Below are 17,405 nucleotides of genomic sequence, written 5' to 3'. Positions count from 1 at the left end.
CATGTGTCAAAGGATGGTGTGCTGTGCATTGCAAATGCCAAGCTTAGTTACTAAGGTGTACAGAACTGTGTAAGTGTGGTGGCGACAAAGAGCTCTGTGATAACAATTTTGTAGATGATGAAAATTAACTCTAGGACTCAGAAGATGACCTGTAAAACTTTAATGCCTCCCTTGAAATGTAAATAGCTCTTGCCGTTTTAATGAATAGTATATTTCAATAAGAAAGTTGCACATTATTTCAAACTTTCTAATCTAGTGAGCATGCAGTCAAAGGTTTGAGATGAAGTAGCAAAAATGTACAGGGCTATGGGCCTCATTCCGAGTATGGTGGTAGTCATGGCGCTATTTGTACCATGACTACATCCCATACCGGTACCGACTCCGACTTGGTTCAATGGGGACTTACCGGTGTAGTCCGACCTTTGCGGGACCGGTAAGTCCCCATTGAAAAAGCCATTCCCCTTTCCCATTGAGCCCTGATAGGGCTCAATGGGAATGGGAAGTAGCTAATAACGGTACCGCAATTTGCGGTACCGTTATTAGCTCTGAAGTGCCTTAACGGGTCCATAACGCCTGGTCAGACCAGGCGTTAAAGGAGGGACCCGCTAAGGGACATCGTAGTAGGGCGGTAAGGGATTACCGGCACCGGTCTCCTTAACGGTGCCCGCTATCCCTTACCGCCCTACTCGGAATGAGGCCCTATATCTCAGAAATGGTCAAAGATATTTAAAAAATCCTTATATGAACTTTTCTATTCCTTTGATCATGTTTAACAAAAAACCTACTTACAACGTTTTCATAGAACCACCCTAAAAGCAGTTGTATCTGTAACAGTGGCCATCTTGGATTAATGATTAATCTTGGATTAATGACATCACACAGGCACTCTAACACTAATTCAGACAAAACACCTGATAGCACATGATTGTATGATTCATTTTCAATGCATCCCCAGTAGGCATACCTTCCCTTCATTCAAAATCCCACGGACTAGGACTAGGTTATTGTAACAGATGCACTAATAGACTAGTTGCTGGGCGAGAAGCCATGCACAGTAATCAATGTCATGAGCTACAGCATCTTCGAAAAGTAGTTGGGAAACTGTGGCCTGCTTTCCGGGAAGAAATTCCAATTTCACAGCTGCTATCCTATGTTTTGCAGGTTTCCAGCACTAGAAAACTGTTGACGAAAATATATTCTAGTTTGCTACACATTAACACAAGATTCCTGGGCAAAGTTAGAAAAAAAAGGGGGAAGAAATGTTTATCAAGAAATTACTGATGCTGCATGGGGGAAAGGGTTCAGTCTGATACATTATGAGTGACCTAACGCTAGGTTGTGAATGGTACATTATAGAAAACTATCTCAGTAATATATCACACAGGCCCTCATTACAGGTTTGCCAGTACCCCACCAGTGATTCCGACGGGATACCGGCAAACGGATCTACTGTTACCGGCGCCTGATATCCCAGAATTTCTGGGATATTACAGGTGCCGACAGTGGCGGTAATAGGACTCCATGGGGGGAATTTGGCAGTATTACTGGCACCGGTAATAGCGGTGCTGGTAATACTGGCTGTTTTTTGCCTGTGGGGGCCTGATTTACCTCCAGCTGTTGGCTGCAGCTGTTGGCTGGAGGTAAATCAGTCAACCCCCACTGGCAAACTTGTAGTTTGGTGGTGAGGGAGCATTGGCGGCAATGGAATTACTGCCACTTTTCTCCTGCCCTGTCAAACTTGTGATGAGTGCCACTGTAGTGAAAACATGCATATCACCCTTATTATACTACAGAATGTGTAAGATTGTATGACCTGGTACCATCTTACTCGGGACTGTGTTTCTGGGCAATAGGGGGTGAGATACTGGTGAAGTAATAGGTGGGGAAGCTAGTACTAGACCCAGTGCAGTTTCTACTGACATCTCTCGATGAACTGTCGAGACTTGCAAATCTGTCTATAGTAGTGGCTAACAGATGCTTTGCACTAAAATGGAAGCAAAAGGAAGTCTCCAGCTATATCAAATGGGCGCGAGACTTAGCTATGTGCAATGAAAGTGAGGAGAACAACTGAACATCTGCAGCAGTGACAGGTTGATTTTCGTAGCTTCCTTCGTGCAATTCTTGGTGACGGTAGTGTTAGAAGTAAGATGACTGGGAGAATAAAGATTTTCCATAATAACTTACTAGAAAGTCTTAATTCTGTTAAAGACACGGAGGCGAGCATTATGCTTCTCTTTCTTTAATTCACCAATAAAGAAAAAGCTCAGCAGCAAGATATTTTGTGCACCAAATGTGCCATGAGTAATGTGCATAAAACAGGTGCACTAAATATATAATAAACATAGTAACATAATAGTAACATAATAACATATAACCAAGAAGGAACTGCATTTCCCAGCAGACTTTGCTCCAGTTCATTTAGAGGCCACCAACATGTGACCTTGTCCTCCAATAGTTGTCCAGATCCCCCCCATAAACAGTCCTAAACATGATGTCACTTCTTCTTTCGAAGCTGCGAACTTGGCTGTCTTTAGTAGAAGATAACTGTAGCCAACTCGTAGAAGAACCTGTGTCGGGCTGTGATCAGACGGACTTGTCTGTAGGCGTTGTCAAACAAAAGGGTGTAAATTACTTCATGTATATGACAACCCTAGATCCCTTATTAGGGTGGGAGAGAAATTCATTGAGTTATTGTGATAGAATACATATAAGTTCCAAATTATTAATATTCACATTAAAGCCTTTAATCAACATCAAGTGATACGCTGGTATTTCTCGCCGGGTGGGATAATGCTTGCCTCTGTGTCTTTAATAGAGTTAAGACTTTCTAGTAAGTTATTATGGAAAATCTTTATTCTATGTCAAGACCGGAGGCCCCCATTATGCTTATTAAAAGCTTACTTACCACAGTGGATGCCGACTGATCTACCGGTTTCAGGTAGAATTGTTTGAATACTGATTTGCTTGCCCAGTCTGCCATCCTCATGATGTCTTCTAGGCGAACTCCTGCCTGAAAGGCTTTGGAGGCTGTGGCTCCTCTAACGGAGTGGGCTCCGAAGTGCTGGGTATCGATCCCTGCTTGAGTTAGAGTCCAGCGCACCCATTGTGCTAAAGCCGGCGCCGACACCGCTTTCTGCGGTTTACGTAGAGCTATCAGTAGCTGCCTGTTAGGGGAGGTCCTGAGTGAAGCTGTCTTTTCTTTCGTAGACTTTCAAGCATTTAACCAAGCAGAGCTTGGGTTGATCTCTAGAGGCGGGATAAGAAATCACCCTGGAATTGCACTTCGTTCTCCTATGAATATGGAATACGATGCCGTCAGGAGAAAAAACCCTGCCTGCTAAATCGAGAGCTCTGACGTCAGAGACTCTCCTGCAGGATACCAAGCAGAGTAGGGTAGTAAGTTTGCCGGATAGGGCCGTACATGATAGTTCTTCATTACGGGGCCATGACAAAAAGAGGTTCAGTACTTTATCAACGTCCCAAAGCTTGTCGTAGCGGGCTGGAGGTGGGACGGTAAGCCTCACACCCTTGAACAACCTGCAGACGAGGTGGTGTTCTCCTGCTGGTACTCCTTGAATAAGGTCATGACCTGCGGAAATTGCTGAACGGTAGGCGTTCACGGTCCTGTAGGCAAGCCCTCTTTCCGCTAGGGATGCTAGGAAATTCAATATCTCCTCTACAGGTGCTGAAATTGGATGTAATCCTTTCTCTTGGCACCAGGAGCTCCAGGTGCTCCAAGAGTTGGAATACCTAATAAGGTTAGTAGGGGCCCAGCTCTCCTCGATGAGATTGATCGCCATGCGAGACATGCCTGGGATTCTCCATCTTGACCTGAAATCCTGCAGGCCGCTTGGGTCAGAGATCCGCTGAGGAGAAGGGGATGACGCTGACCTGATGGTTCTAGTTGGAGATCCGGAAATTGGGGTAGTAGGATTGGAGAATCCGAAGAAAGTTCCAGAAGAACTGGATAGGAGGTCTGAGATGTCCAGACCGGCGCTATAAGGATCAGGTCTGCATGCTCCTGACGGGCCTTCGCCAGGGTCCTCGCTATCATAGTGAAAGGGGGGGGCATACAGTATTCTCTGGGACCATGATTGCAGGAATGCGTCCGTTGTGGCTGATGCCGGGTCCGGCCTCCAGCTGTAAAACACTGGTAGTTGAGTGTTGAGTCTGGAAGCAAAGAGGTCTATGGACATAGGACCCCAAATATCCTGGAGGCGGAGGAAAACCTCTCTGTTTATCCTCCAATCGCTGTAATCTGTCGAGTGACGGGAATACCAGTCCGCTACTACATTTGAGAGGCCGGGAAGGTATTCCGCTGTCACTGAAATCCGATGATCCAGACAGAAATGCCAGAAATCCATGGCTAACTCTGCTAGAGGTCTCGACTTGGTGCCGCCCAGATGGTTGATGTATCTTACCGCTGAGATGTTGTCCATTTTTAGTAAGATACATCAACTCGCTCTGTCTCTGGCAAAAGAGCGTACTGCAAAGGAGCCTGCAAGAAGCTCTAGACAGTTGATATGCAGCTCCAGCTCCTGAGGAGACCAAGTCCCTCCCGTGGCTACGGAACCGCATCTCGCTCCCCAGCCGGAGTGACTGGCATACGATTCGATGATAATATCTGGAGCGGATCGAAGATGGCTCTGCCGTTCCAGGCTTCCATGTGAGTGAGCCACCAGTTGAGCGCTGTCCTCGCTTGAGGTGACAGTGTCAGTAATTGAGAATAAGTAAGGCTTCGCCTTAAGTGTTGGTCCTTCAGTCTTTGCAGTTCTCGATAGTGAAGAGGGCCGGAGAATATTGCTTGATTGGAGGATGAAAGTAGCCCTATCACTCTTGCTAGCTCTCGAAGAGAGAACATGTTCTTCTATAAGATCCTGCGTATCTCTGCGTAGAGTGAATCTTGGCTGATGGGAGTCGAAGTTGAGAATTCTGGGTGTCCACTACGAACCCCAGAAGTTCCATATTTTTGGATGGAAGAAGAACTGACTTTTCCCAGTTTATGAGAAAACCGGGGCTGTGTAGGTCTGTTTCTGAACTAGTTCTTGTGAGTGGGCCATGAAAATGATGTCGTCTAGGTAAATTATGAGACGGACACCTTGTTCTCTTAAATGAGCTACTACAGGCCTTAAGAGCTTGGTGAAAACCAAAGGCGCTGAAGAGAGCCCGAAGGGTAGGCTTGTGAACTCCCAATCTCGATTTCTCCAAGAAAATCTCAGGTAACTTATGTGTGCCTGATGAATCGGCACTGCAAGGTAAGCGTCTTTTAAATCTAGGCGCATAAGCCAATCATTCGGTCTCAGGAGGTCTCTGAGCATGTGAATACCTTCCATTTTGAAATGGTGATAAATGATGAATTCGTTGAGAGCTCTGAGGTTTATGACTGGGCGTACCTTTTCCTTCCTGCGTACCAGGAATATGGGACTGAAGAAACCTCCCTGACTTGAGCAGGGGCGAATCGCTTGCTTCTGGGGAAGACTGTGTATTTCGCTGTCTAAGGCGGTTTGATCTGTCTGAGACATTACAATGGGAGTAGGGCAACATGTCTGAATGGGTTGCTCGAAAAACTCTAAGCGCAGACCCCGAGCTGTGTCCCTTACCTAGGCGTCTCCTGATAAGGTATCCCAAGCATTTGCAAACATCATTAACCTCCCTCCTATAGGTGTTAGTGGCGCTGGCGCTGCTATAAGTACACTGACCTGTAGATTGTTGTTGGGCTGGGTATCTAGCTGCTCTCCTCCAGGGACGCCCTCTTCCACAACCTCTCGAGGGGAAGAATGTGTTGGAGCGTTCTTGCCAGGAGTTATGCTGGCCTCTGGATTGTTGAGGTCTTTTGTCGAAGAAGTAACGGCCGGAAGAGCGACCTCTGCCTCGTCCGGCCCTGGAGAATACCTTGGTTGCAAATACTCTTTTGATTGAAGCTTGTGCTTTGTTCAATGCTGTGAATGTCCCGACAAATGTTGTCATCTCCTTCATAAAAGGATCTCCAAAAAGCAGATCTTGCGCAGTTGGACCAGATTCTGTGTCTGCCAATTCCCTCAGTATGGCGTCTATTTTGTATAGGGGTGCCTTTCCGACGTTCTGTTGAAATAGCGCAACTGGCGTTACCCAAGAGGCAAATAGCTCGCTGAACCCAGCCGGACAGTATTACTGGGTCAATGGGGTCCGAGGAGCTGATGGCTGCTTCCGCAAGATCTGAGATTTTGGGCAGTGGACCTACCACGTCCAGTACTTCGTCCTGGCAGGACTTCCCGGCGCGATCAATACCCTTACTTGGGTCTTTGACGTTTTTACCTAGAAAGGTGATCATTTTAGAATCAAGCTCTGGAGTCTGAGCTACTTTGTCCGCAATGTCTGGTCGTGGACATTCAGCACGAAGTCTGGCCCTGACTTCCTTATCAAGTGGCTTGCGCAGCCTGAGGTGAATATAATTTGATGTCTTGGAAGATGGTTCCCAGTCAGTGGACCTGGGGTGAATTAAGTCTTCCGGGGTGAACATCCTTTCTGCAAGAGGCTTGTTCCCGGTTGTGTCCTTAGGGATGGGGTCTGCCACAATCCCTGAACCTGAGGGTTTTGAACCCTCTATTTGAAACTCCTCTTCAGATGAAGAGTGGGAAAGATCAGCGTCATAGACGCCCCTATTATGATCTTCTTCTTCCGTGCCCTGTCCATATTCCTCCGGGCTTGAGGGTCTATTTCCCCTGTTTTCTTCCTCGGGTTGAGATGGTTCGTAGGAAGGGGTTACCTTCCTGTTCATAAAGGCTTTTTTCAGCCTGGAGAAGGCGTCCGAGACGGCAGCTGTGGCATTATTTGGCTGGCTCGGAGGGGTCGTAGAGCTTCTGCTCTTGCGAGCCGGGGTACATCCCCCTTCATTAAGGTGCTTTCTTTTTTGTTTTTTTTTGCTACCTGGCGGAGATGTTGTTCTTAGGCGCTCCTCCATCGTGTCTAGGCGGTTTTGAATGGGAAGAAGCATATCAGTCACAGCTTTTTTAATGCTGTGTTCAACTGAGGAACCCAGCACTTTCTGTATGCTGTTTGCCATAGCCACTTCGTCAATGTAGCAGGTATCTTCCTCACATTCAGACCAGGCCAGGCTTGATCTGATTGAGGGGAGTACTGCGCTGCCATTATTGTTTTTTTTTTTTAAGCACCTTTTAATTTTTTTTTTTATTTTTTCTCTGGGCTTCTAGAACGCCTTCTCTCTAGCCCAGTGTTCTTAGTTCAGCTTTCTATTATTCTGTGTAATTTGCTGAACAGGAGCTTATTTCTCCTTAACTTTTTTTTTTTTAAATATGCTAATTCTTATAGTTCTATCCCCGTCACTTGCGTGAGCACTCGCTTGTATTTGCGAGGAAAAATTCAAATCATTTGATGTGTAATGAACAGTTCAAAGGATCACCACACAAAGGATTCCGGCGCTCGAGCAGCAAAGACCGTTTGGTACCGACGGTCATGCGTACTTGAGCGCAGGAATTGGAGAAAAGGACCCGGGAAGCTGGAGCTCCCCTGGTGGTCCGTGGGTGTTTTTGCGGTCCCGGCAAGGCTGTGCGGGTCTTTGCGGCCGCGAAACACCAGAGATTTGAGGCAATGAAAAGGATCCCCATGAGGGATCACCCACACCGCGCTGGCCACCCGCGTGAGGCCAGGGGCTGGAAAAGACGCACGCGGGCCGAAGCAAACAAGCAACTCCTCGTGTATAAACGCAGTCTCCGATGCCGGCAGGAAGCAGCTAGCGTCGGAGCGAAGCACAACAAGGTACCAATCTCCTCAAAAGAGGAAAATCAAAATTCCGAAGCGCGCGCGCGCGCGCTCAATAGTGTATCTGACTGAAAAATGTCAACACAAGTAAACACTATAGTATGTCTATGACAAAATATCAATATAAGCGAATAATTATAATAATTTTACATAAGTATAACACTATGTCATAAACAGTGCTAAACATGGATGTACTTATCTCTTGCTGTGAGCAGCAAAGAAAGAGGAAGTGACATCATGTTTAGGACTGTTTATGGAGGGGATCTGGACAACTATTGGAGGTCTCGGTCACATGTTGGTGGCCTCTAAATGAACTGGAGCAAAGTCCCCTGGGAAATACAGTTCCATCAGAGACTCTTGGTTATATGTTATTATGTTACTATTATGTTACTATGTTTATTATATATTTAGTGCACCTGTTTTATGCACATTACTCATGGCACATTTGGTGCACAAAATATCTTGCTGCTGAGCTTTTTCTTTATTGGTGAATTAAAGAAAGAGAAGCATAATGGGAGCCTCCGGTCTTGACATAGAATTGAAAGTTTAGAATGAGGTAATATAGAATCCTGTGGCGCTGGAAAACAGAAGACATAAGAGAGGGAAGGAAGTTTGGGAGGAGCTAGTAAGGGACCAGAAGTACTGCCAAAGGGTACTGTTAGCTGGATGTGGGAGGATATGGCAATTTGATGTGCAATCATTTATGAAAGCACTTTGCTCAACTCTCCCGCTAAAACTGATTTCCCTTGTTGCAACATTTGAATATTACTCAGGGTCTGTACATGTTAATCTGCTTGATGTTTGAAATATCAATAAAGAAGTGTTAAGAAAGGAAACATTTGACAACTCTCTTTCCAAATGAGACAATTCTGCTTGATTCTACAAAATGTCGGCCGCTATAACAGAGCTTACCCCCATTATGCACACGCTTTACATCACAAAGCTGGTTGACACCAGCGCCCCTCCCGCCCCCTCAATATGTTCTGGCATAGAGCTACGGCTTTGTCACCATTCACACCTGAAAAGGGAAGGTGTAGTTGCAGGATTACAATTACCAGAGCTACTTGAGTGGGTTACTTGCACTTATTGAATAAATGCATTTAAATCATTATACTCTACTTTTGGGACTACCCACAGTCATTAGTTCTGAACAGCAAAAATAAAGTGTTTACTGCTTCGGAAGACTCATTTTGTACTCAGATACTCTGATTGCCAGTCAAGTAGTATGTTTTTCCAATAGCTGCATAACAAACGTACTTTGCAATTTAAGTGTTATTGGATAGTTCAACCTTTTGCAGCAACACCTTTGCCTGCGCCTTTGAGGATTTAATCTTTAGCTTCTTTTGTTGCACGTTTGAAGAACAATTCTGGCATTAACTGTTGGTATTGTCAGACGTTGCACATGACTTAAGGAATTTCTTGCAAATTTGCCCAACCTGACATCGTTGGTGAAAGGGACTGCTATTGTGGTGTTTTGGTAGTAGATCAACTCAGGAAGCTCTCTTTTTAGGTCGTACCAGCACGTATAGTGCAATGGATTTCGGAGTATCTAACTATCTTCTGAGAGGATGGCATATCACATTGAGGAATGTTTTCACTTGATTATCCTATCAATATATATTAGCCTCTTTGCTAGGGATTTACACAGGTTCTTCCATGAGTTTATCATTTGTATACTATTTTGATGTATTTATTAGTGTTTTAAAACATGTAAATGTTGATGTATCATGGCAATTGCTATTTTCTTAAAATATTTGTTGGATGATATTGTCTGAATAAACATTGTTTTTGAAAATTGAAATTCAAAAAGCGTCAAACACTTTTTTGTTTCTTGTTAAGCGATTACTGACTTTCCAGATGCAGTTACATTTCTTATTTAAGGAGCACACACTTCAGTTCTTTTTGTGGACTTGTCCCAACTAATTTTGCAGTGATGATGCATTTGCCACTATTGGACATGGTGATTACCAATCCCTGTGGTGGGATTTACTACATGGTTTCATCCTCTTTATGGTAAATGCTGATTTCTCTTTTTTGCAATAGTCCTCTTAATCTCAGCCCAATGTTATGATCTTTTTAATCAACGTTTGGATGAAATAGCAATAAAACAGTGGAGCTCTTTATGTTAATAAATTTATTAGCCAAAGATAAAGCACTAATTAATTTTTGAGAGTCCAGAATCAACCAATACAGTCTAAAACAATGCTTAAATGTTAATACCATGTCACATATTTCACTGATAATGTTGTTGTTGTTCTCCTATAGCAAATGGAACATTGTGCTTTGCCATTACTGCGGAATGATGGGTACTCACCTTGTCTGCTCGGCTCTGTCAAATTCAAATGTTAATTGGATCTGTCCTGTGTGCTTTCCTATCATCAGCCCTCACAAAAGTGAACAACCAGGCAAGTGTTTTTTCGGGACCATGGGGGTGGGGGCGGGAAGATAAATATAAGGAGATATCTTCAAGAAGAGCATGGCCAACACTGATGCAACCTCAAATGGAAACTGCCACAGGGTTAGGATGGCTGTCAGAACTTTGGAGACCAGGGAAGGCACACAGTTGGGGATTTAAAATGATATTCTACTCTTGAGAGTGCCCCCAGGACCACTCACATACCCTGCCTATAGAAAAGGTAATTCATAGGTGTCAGCGCTTCTGAAGTGCCATGGGCCTGAGCCCGTAGTACAATACAAGTGGTACCACAAGTTTGATGGTAATGTTTAAACTGGGCTGTTTTGTTTTGGTTCTGCAGCATGGCGTAGTATCTCCAGTCCCTCAGAACTAGCTGTATGACAACATGTGTATGTTATCTAAACACCAAAACAAACAAATAATGCCATAACCTGGACTTCATAGTTTTCACAGAAGTAGGCCTGCAAACGGGCACACGTGTGGGGTGTGTGTGTCTGCATCAAAAGATTCCTGGGTGTTTTCTATCGTTTTTTTAGGTCCACAGGTTATACTGGGCTTATCCCTGGTGTCCAAAGACACTCCTCCCAGCATCCACTCTAATATCCTATTTGAAAAATGCAACCAATGCATTGCTGTGATACTGTGAAACTGTATGCTTTGTTTATTAGGATCTGCCTTGCTTTGAAATGCTATGGTAGATTTGCTGTTCTATTTTTTTCATGCTATGCTAAGTAGGTTTTGTCATTGATAGCTCAAGAATCACTCTTAAATGGTTTGTATTATAATGGGAGTTGATGTCGTGCCTGACAATTACAGAGTTTGATTCAGGCCCCTGTCTATCAATCATGTCCACTCTCACTTGCTCCTTTCTGCATTTGCGTCCCTCCTCCTCCAGGTTTTCTATCCCTCTGATGTTTCGCTCCTCCTAGCTCTTGCATTTGCTCTTTGATGTTACTCCTCCTTCCTACATCTCACACTACTACTCCCTCCTCGACTCTACTACTCCCTCTTCTGAACTTCTGATCCCCTCCTCCACATTCAGTCATCCTCCTTTCACCCAGTACCACTTGCTTTACACCCACTCCTTATTCTAGCCTTTCTACACACTCACCACACAAACATGCACACTCACACTGTCGTACCATTTCCACTCCCTAGCCAATACCTCACTTGCTTCACCAGTTGCCTCCACAGTCTGATGCTCCTTCCTCCCTCCTACTAGTCTCTTGGTCATCCTCCACCTCTGACCTCACACGAATAACCCACTCTTTCTGCTTCGGGTTCCCTGCTATTATCCCGCTCTCTTCTCCATAAGTGGATATCCCTCCCTGGCCAATCTGGCCATGTCTTCCCCTCCCCGGGTGTGTATTTGTATCACAAATCCATAATCCCTAGCCAATTTCTATGTGCAGGTTTTCCACGTCCCAAAGATGGCATCTCTTTAGGTCCATTGTTTATATTTGCCCGGTAAATCCCTTCTGAGAGGGTTGGTCCTTCTCCCGTTCTTGTCCCTGGTGGTTAAGGGTACCCTCAGATTGATGCACAATCTTCTCTCCTCTGTTTGGGAGCTTCAGGGTGTTGCCATGTTTGTCTGCAGCGTCCCTCTCCCTGTGGCAGCTTCTGGGTGTGCGCCGGTAGTGCCATCATTTCTGTATCTCTCTGAGGCAGTCTTCACTTTCTGCTGCCGGTCATGACTTTGCGTGATTGGTCTTTCTGCTCTCTTCCCATGGTGTACATCATGCTTGTTTTTTTCCTGTTCTAGTACAAGCGTGATGTTTCTAAAAGAAATAATAGAAGACTGGCAAGCAACGTGTAGAGGCATGCCATGGTTTTGCAGTGGACTGCATACAAACATTTCGGCACAAGGGAGGAAGGGAGGAGTTGCGGCCCTCTCAACTGAGCCTGGATGTTCACCTCAAAAAACGGTGACCTGCTTGTTCAAGCATTGTGGATGAAAGACAGTTTAGAATTTTACTCTGAATTCCAAACTGCCTTACAGATGGTCTCTTGACCGAACAGTTCTATTGTGTCTCCTCTCCATCTTGGAACGTTATTGACCCTCCCGCCCCCCACCACCCTCAACCCCTCTTCCTCACTGCACTTTAGTTAGGGAAAATAAGGATCTTAATCCAGTCACGATGCACTCTGAAGCCCCCACATACAGCAAGCAACTATACATTCCACTAAAACCTTCAGTAACTCGTGTTCTAAAAGCATCCCCCCACCTTAAGAGTCACCCAAACTCCCTTCAAATAACCAGCGAGAACCTGACACTCCCTTCCTCCTTCACCTCCATACTTCTGTGGTCTCAAGTCTTTCCCTTACTCCTCCTTCATCTCCTTTGCTCTTTATCTATACTTTCTCCTCCTTTCCAGATTCTCCACCTTTCTCTGCACCACTGAAACGCACTATCCTTCTGAACTCTGCAAACTCTAGACATACACATCCCCCTTCATCCATTTTGTTATGCAAGATGGCCCACATGGCATCTAATTGCTTGAGGAGTCCCAACTGTGAAACGCTGTGAGCAAGTGCTGTGGTTGGGCATGCTGTGGAACTGCAAATCTCTGAGCTGATGTCCGTTCACTAGTTGGATCTGGGCCGGTTCCACCATCTTTGGTTACTTCAAGCTGATCCGCCATCTTGGGTTTATATCAGTCCCTGTAGCAGCCACTACCTCTTGGCTGTGTAAAGTTCTCCTATATTCCGGAACTGCACGTAATTGATTCCTTGACTATTGTGGGGCTACACAAATACAGGTAGATCAGGTTTGTGAAGGAGCGTACAAACCAAAGTCATGGGCATTTGTTCCTTTCTGAAACCATTCTACTGTTTTGCTGTTGCACGCTCTTAAGCCCCCTGCAGTCGCGGGTCCATTGTCTGCTGAGGCTTTGACAGTACACTCTTATTGATCAAGTGTTTCCTTTGGTATAGTTGCCACACAGTTGTTTGCAATAGCAGACTGGTTAAAACACAAAAGGTTAGTGTTGGACTGGGGAGCCAGAAGATCTGCCGTGTACATCTTCCAAGGCCAACTTTACTGAGCAGTGTGACAAATCCAGGGAATTTGTCTCCTCTCCCTCCAGGGTAGCCACCTCCTTTGGGATTAGGGAGCTGAGCACGCTAAGCTTAACACCTCCTAGGAGACAGGGTGACTCCCCCTCTGGGGATAGGAGCTCTTTAGAGAGAGAGGGGAAATCCCACCTTGCCCCTCCTACTCCTCCCCATTACAAAGACAACAATACCTTTAACGGTTTCATTGGTATCTAATTCTATGAAAGTCAAAAACATACCTGTAAAAGTGTCTGGCAGAGTTTCTGACCCCTTTTCGACCTGTTGTCGACAGCATAGAAAGGATGGGTGGGAAGTCCCAACCCCTCACCAAGAGAGTGATAAAGGATTAGGCTGGAACAGAGCGGAAGGGAGAGAACAGCTGCAGAGCAGGCAGGACATCCTGCTGCAGAGCTGGCAGGAGAGATAATCCTCCTCAAAGGAGGTGTGGCGGAGTTGGGTCACCGTCCCCACGTGGCGTTGCTACACACTGAGGGGCCCACAGAACACTGCTAACTCGTCCTAGAACAGGAAGCAGGAGTGCCAAGGGCACAGAAACGACTCAGAAACGAGCAAGCAACTTTCCAGTGGCAGGGAGGTGACCAGAGGACCCCACACATGGGTCAGAACAAGAAGACCTGAAGCCGGGGTGAGAACCAGAGAACCCCAATGCAGGGTGAGATAAACAAGACCTAAGCCGGGGTGAGAGCATCAAGACCCCAAGCAGGGATGAGAACCAGAGGACCCCAAGCCAGGGTGTGAGCAAGAGGAACCCACGCAGGGTTTAGAGCATTGAGACACCAAGCAGGACGAGAACCTGATAACCCCAAAGTGGGGTGAGAACAAGAAGACCCCAAGCTGGGGTGAGAGCATTGAGACCCCAAGCAGAGGTGAGAACCAGAAGACCCCAAAGTGGAGTGAGAGTAAGAGGACCCAGCACAGGGGTTAGAGCACTGAGACCCTAAGCAGGGGTGATAGCAAGAGGACCCAACACAAGGGTGAGAGAAAGAGGACTCCACAGAGGTGAACGAACAGGAGGAGCCCAAGCATGGCAAAAGCGCAAAGACCCCAGTATGGGGTGAAGGTTACGCATCCCTCAACCGAGGTGGGCCCAGTAGGACTCCGGAGTGTGGCAAGAGCGCTGAGAACTCAAGAAGGGTTAAGAGCACCATAGCCCCATGGCGGGGTAAGAACAACCCAACCCCCAGGCAGGGCTAGAACCAAAGATATACCAAGAGGACAATCAAATGGCCGCCTGGAGTAATGAAAGCAACAAGACTCCAAGATGGGATCAATAGAAACTGACCAAAGGTGGAGTGAGAACTCCCAAGGCCCAAAGTGGGACAAACGGTCTGACCCCAATGAGGTGAAAGGACAGTCAAAAGCAGGAAAAGGGTGAGAGGCACCCGACTGCGAAAGCGGGGTAAACCAGGAAGAATCTTCACAGAGATGTTGTTCCATGGACTGCATACCCGAGAAAAGCAAGTAACGTATCATTTTTTTTCTCCACTGGATTAAGTAGCAGGTGAGGAGCCCAGTAAGAGACACAGGTATGGCTGTCAGAAACCAACCTCCCCTTATTTCTATGCCCAGACCTATATTTTTTGTCTTATAACTTAAAGGTTTTTTAGTAGCCTTAGGGTCAGCAGTCATGTTAGCTTAGGTTTGGACTGAGGACATTTGGCACATTCTGATAAATCACTTCTGTAACAATTCCAGCATGGAGGGGGGAAATGGGTGGTGGGAAAGCAGGGATTCTATATTTTTGTATGCAAAGCTTTGGACTTTGCAGTAGTTAGCCGCACAGTTTTCAGATACTTTGTTTTAACGTAGATCCATATTTGTAGAATTAACTGTCAAGAAAAATCCAGGATGACAAGGAGGGGTGGTTGGCCTGGAGACAGCTTGAACTCAAAGGCATTCTGTCTCTTATTTGTCAATTGCAGGTGGTTCGGTTGTGAAGCTCTTTGTTGGTCAATTAAGGGTCATGCTATACTTAATAACCAGTGGAAACATCGGGCCCCCTCATTCTTTCCCTTTTGTGCCCGGAGAAGTAATCACTTGGAATACCAAATACTTAAAGATTGACAGGACAAGACGATACTTTGCTTGGTGAGCTTTCAAGCAGTTCCACAATTTTTGGGTTACCAAATAGAGAGGCAGCATATATTCACCTCATGTACAGTTGTGGATAACGGTATCGTACAGGTAGGCTCCAGCTTGGTCCAATAAGCTTTAGAATGTGACTGCCGGACTATGAAGTCCAAATAGGAGTATTTTGACCTGGGATAGGCCCTCTATTCTTGAAAAGGCAATCTTTCCTTGGCTTCTGTGTCTAGCAGAATGTGCAAATATCCTTTCGTAAGATCCACTGTTGATATGTACGTGGATGTTCCTATTCGTTCAGTCATCTTATCAATTCCCAGCATTGGTTATACATCAAAATGGGAGTTGGCAATCACCTTTTGAACTGGAATTCGGTTTTCCTACCAGCACAATGGGGAACACCCAACAGTTCTGGAGGGCTTTGCAGTTTTCAAGTCTAACATCTTTTGGACTTCTTTTGCAAAACTTGCCTTCATACCTCAAGTGTGTGATACAGGCGGAGACAAACAATTCTCCCCAGCAGGATACGTATCTAATTGAATACGTTCTTAACTGTTCCTGGCTTGTCAGAAAACATGTTTTGGGGATGATCCAAAAATCCTCACATTTCTGGTAAGATTTGAGTCCATCAGGAATTAAGGAAATATTGTTTGCAAAGGTGATCTGGGAGATTGTAGTTAGCCCCACTTGTCGCTTTGGCTCTCAACACGAGATCATCTGGGTTGTTCTAGGCTTTCAGCCAATTCACATTTATGTCTGGGGAGATTTTTGGAGATCTGTCTGTTGTACTCAGTATTTTGATTCTATGTCCCTTGTCCGATGTTTTTTTTCCCGATGCAATTTTAGAAAATTACCTCCCCCAACCCTCTTCTATATTTCAATGATATTTTTCGATGGCATTTTTTCATTAAAATTCCATCAAAAAAGCTCCTGTCGGCCAAACGACGGTATACACCGTATTATATGCCACTCATGACTTCAGTGACCAGTTTGGGTCTGTGCCACCAGGATGCCAACTTATTGGCAGATGCTGATGAGTTGATTGACCAGGTTTTGCACCAGCAACACCCTCTCCTTTATCTTTTACGCAAAATGACCAGATTATTTTGATGTGTCTTCTTGGTTTTCCCAGGTTTCCTCTAACATGTCCAGGACGTTTCAAGTTTCCGTTCTGTAGACAAGCTCAAAAGGGGAGAACCCAGCATATGCTTCGAAGTTATTTCAAACTGAAAACATGGTCTACTGGACCAGGTCATCCCATTTCTTTCTGTTTTTACCTCCTGTATTCCTCAGGAAGGTCTGCAAGGGATGGTTCAAGCGTTCAGATAAACCATCCTTTTGAGGTCAGTAAATAGAGGTGCAAAGGTTGTGTATGTTATGGACCATTTTGACCTCATCCATCAAGTGTGACATGAAGGTGAATCGCTGGTCTCTCAGTATCTCCTTTGGGAAAATCATTCTACAAAAGTAAGGCTAGCTGCTTAATGATCTGTTGAATGGTGGTTTTCTTCAGTGGGAAGGCTTCAGGGTAACATGGCATAATCAAATACAGCTAGTATGTACCAGTTGCCTGTGTTACTGGGGATCAATGTGTCCATAATGTCCATACAAAGCAGGGAGAAAAAGACTTAAAAAATGTGTATGGGGTGGGGCATAGCTCGACCCGCATCTACAGTATACTTCGTCTATAATACATTTGGTAAGTTTTGCAATGCTGAAATATCGCAGACTAAAAACATAGCACAGGATGTGTTACTGGTTTTTGCAAAGCCCTGGAGCCCGGCTGTAAGGTGCGAGAAGGCTAACTCAGGTACACCTTCCTAAAAGGGTTGTGCATAAGAATTAGTATTGGGTGGTTACATATTGCTTCCGACAACTGGAACAGGGAACAGACCCCCAATTATTAGGAACTATGACATGATGATGGAACAGAGAACTGCATTGAACATACAGTAAATATTCTGATGGAAACAAGACTTGCAACAAGGACAAGGAATAGAATGTTACCATTGATAAGAAAGGAAACGCTAAAGATACATCACATGTATGAAACAGATGAGTAGAAGACTTAACA

The 17,405-nt window shown here is 45.3% G+C and overlaps 1 protein-coding gene across 1 annotated transcript in view; it reads left to right on the top strand.

The window, feature by feature from the left end:
- LOC138453779 (PHD finger protein 7-like) overlaps positions 1-17,405 on the top strand; it is a 1,510,505-nt gene that overhangs the window by 1,250,524 nt on the left and 242,576 nt on the right. The window contains exon 11 of the mRNA XM_069606924.1: positions 10,024-10,163. Within this exon, the coding sequence (XP_069463025.1) occupies positions 10,024-10,163 (140 nt within the window). The remainder of the gene's footprint in view (positions 1-10,023; positions 10,164-17,405) is intronic.

The sequence above is a fragment of the Ambystoma mexicanum genome, chromosome 4p (assembly GCF_040938575.1).
Source record: "Ambystoma mexicanum isolate Mex_15411 chromosome 4p, UKY_AmexF1_1, whole genome shotgun sequence".
NCBI classification, from domain to species: Eukaryota; Metazoa; Chordata; class Amphibia; order Caudata; family Ambystomatidae; genus Ambystoma; species Ambystoma mexicanum.
The sequence above is the reverse complement of the archived record's forward strand: the minus strand, read 5'-3'. Positions and strand labels throughout refer to the sequence as shown.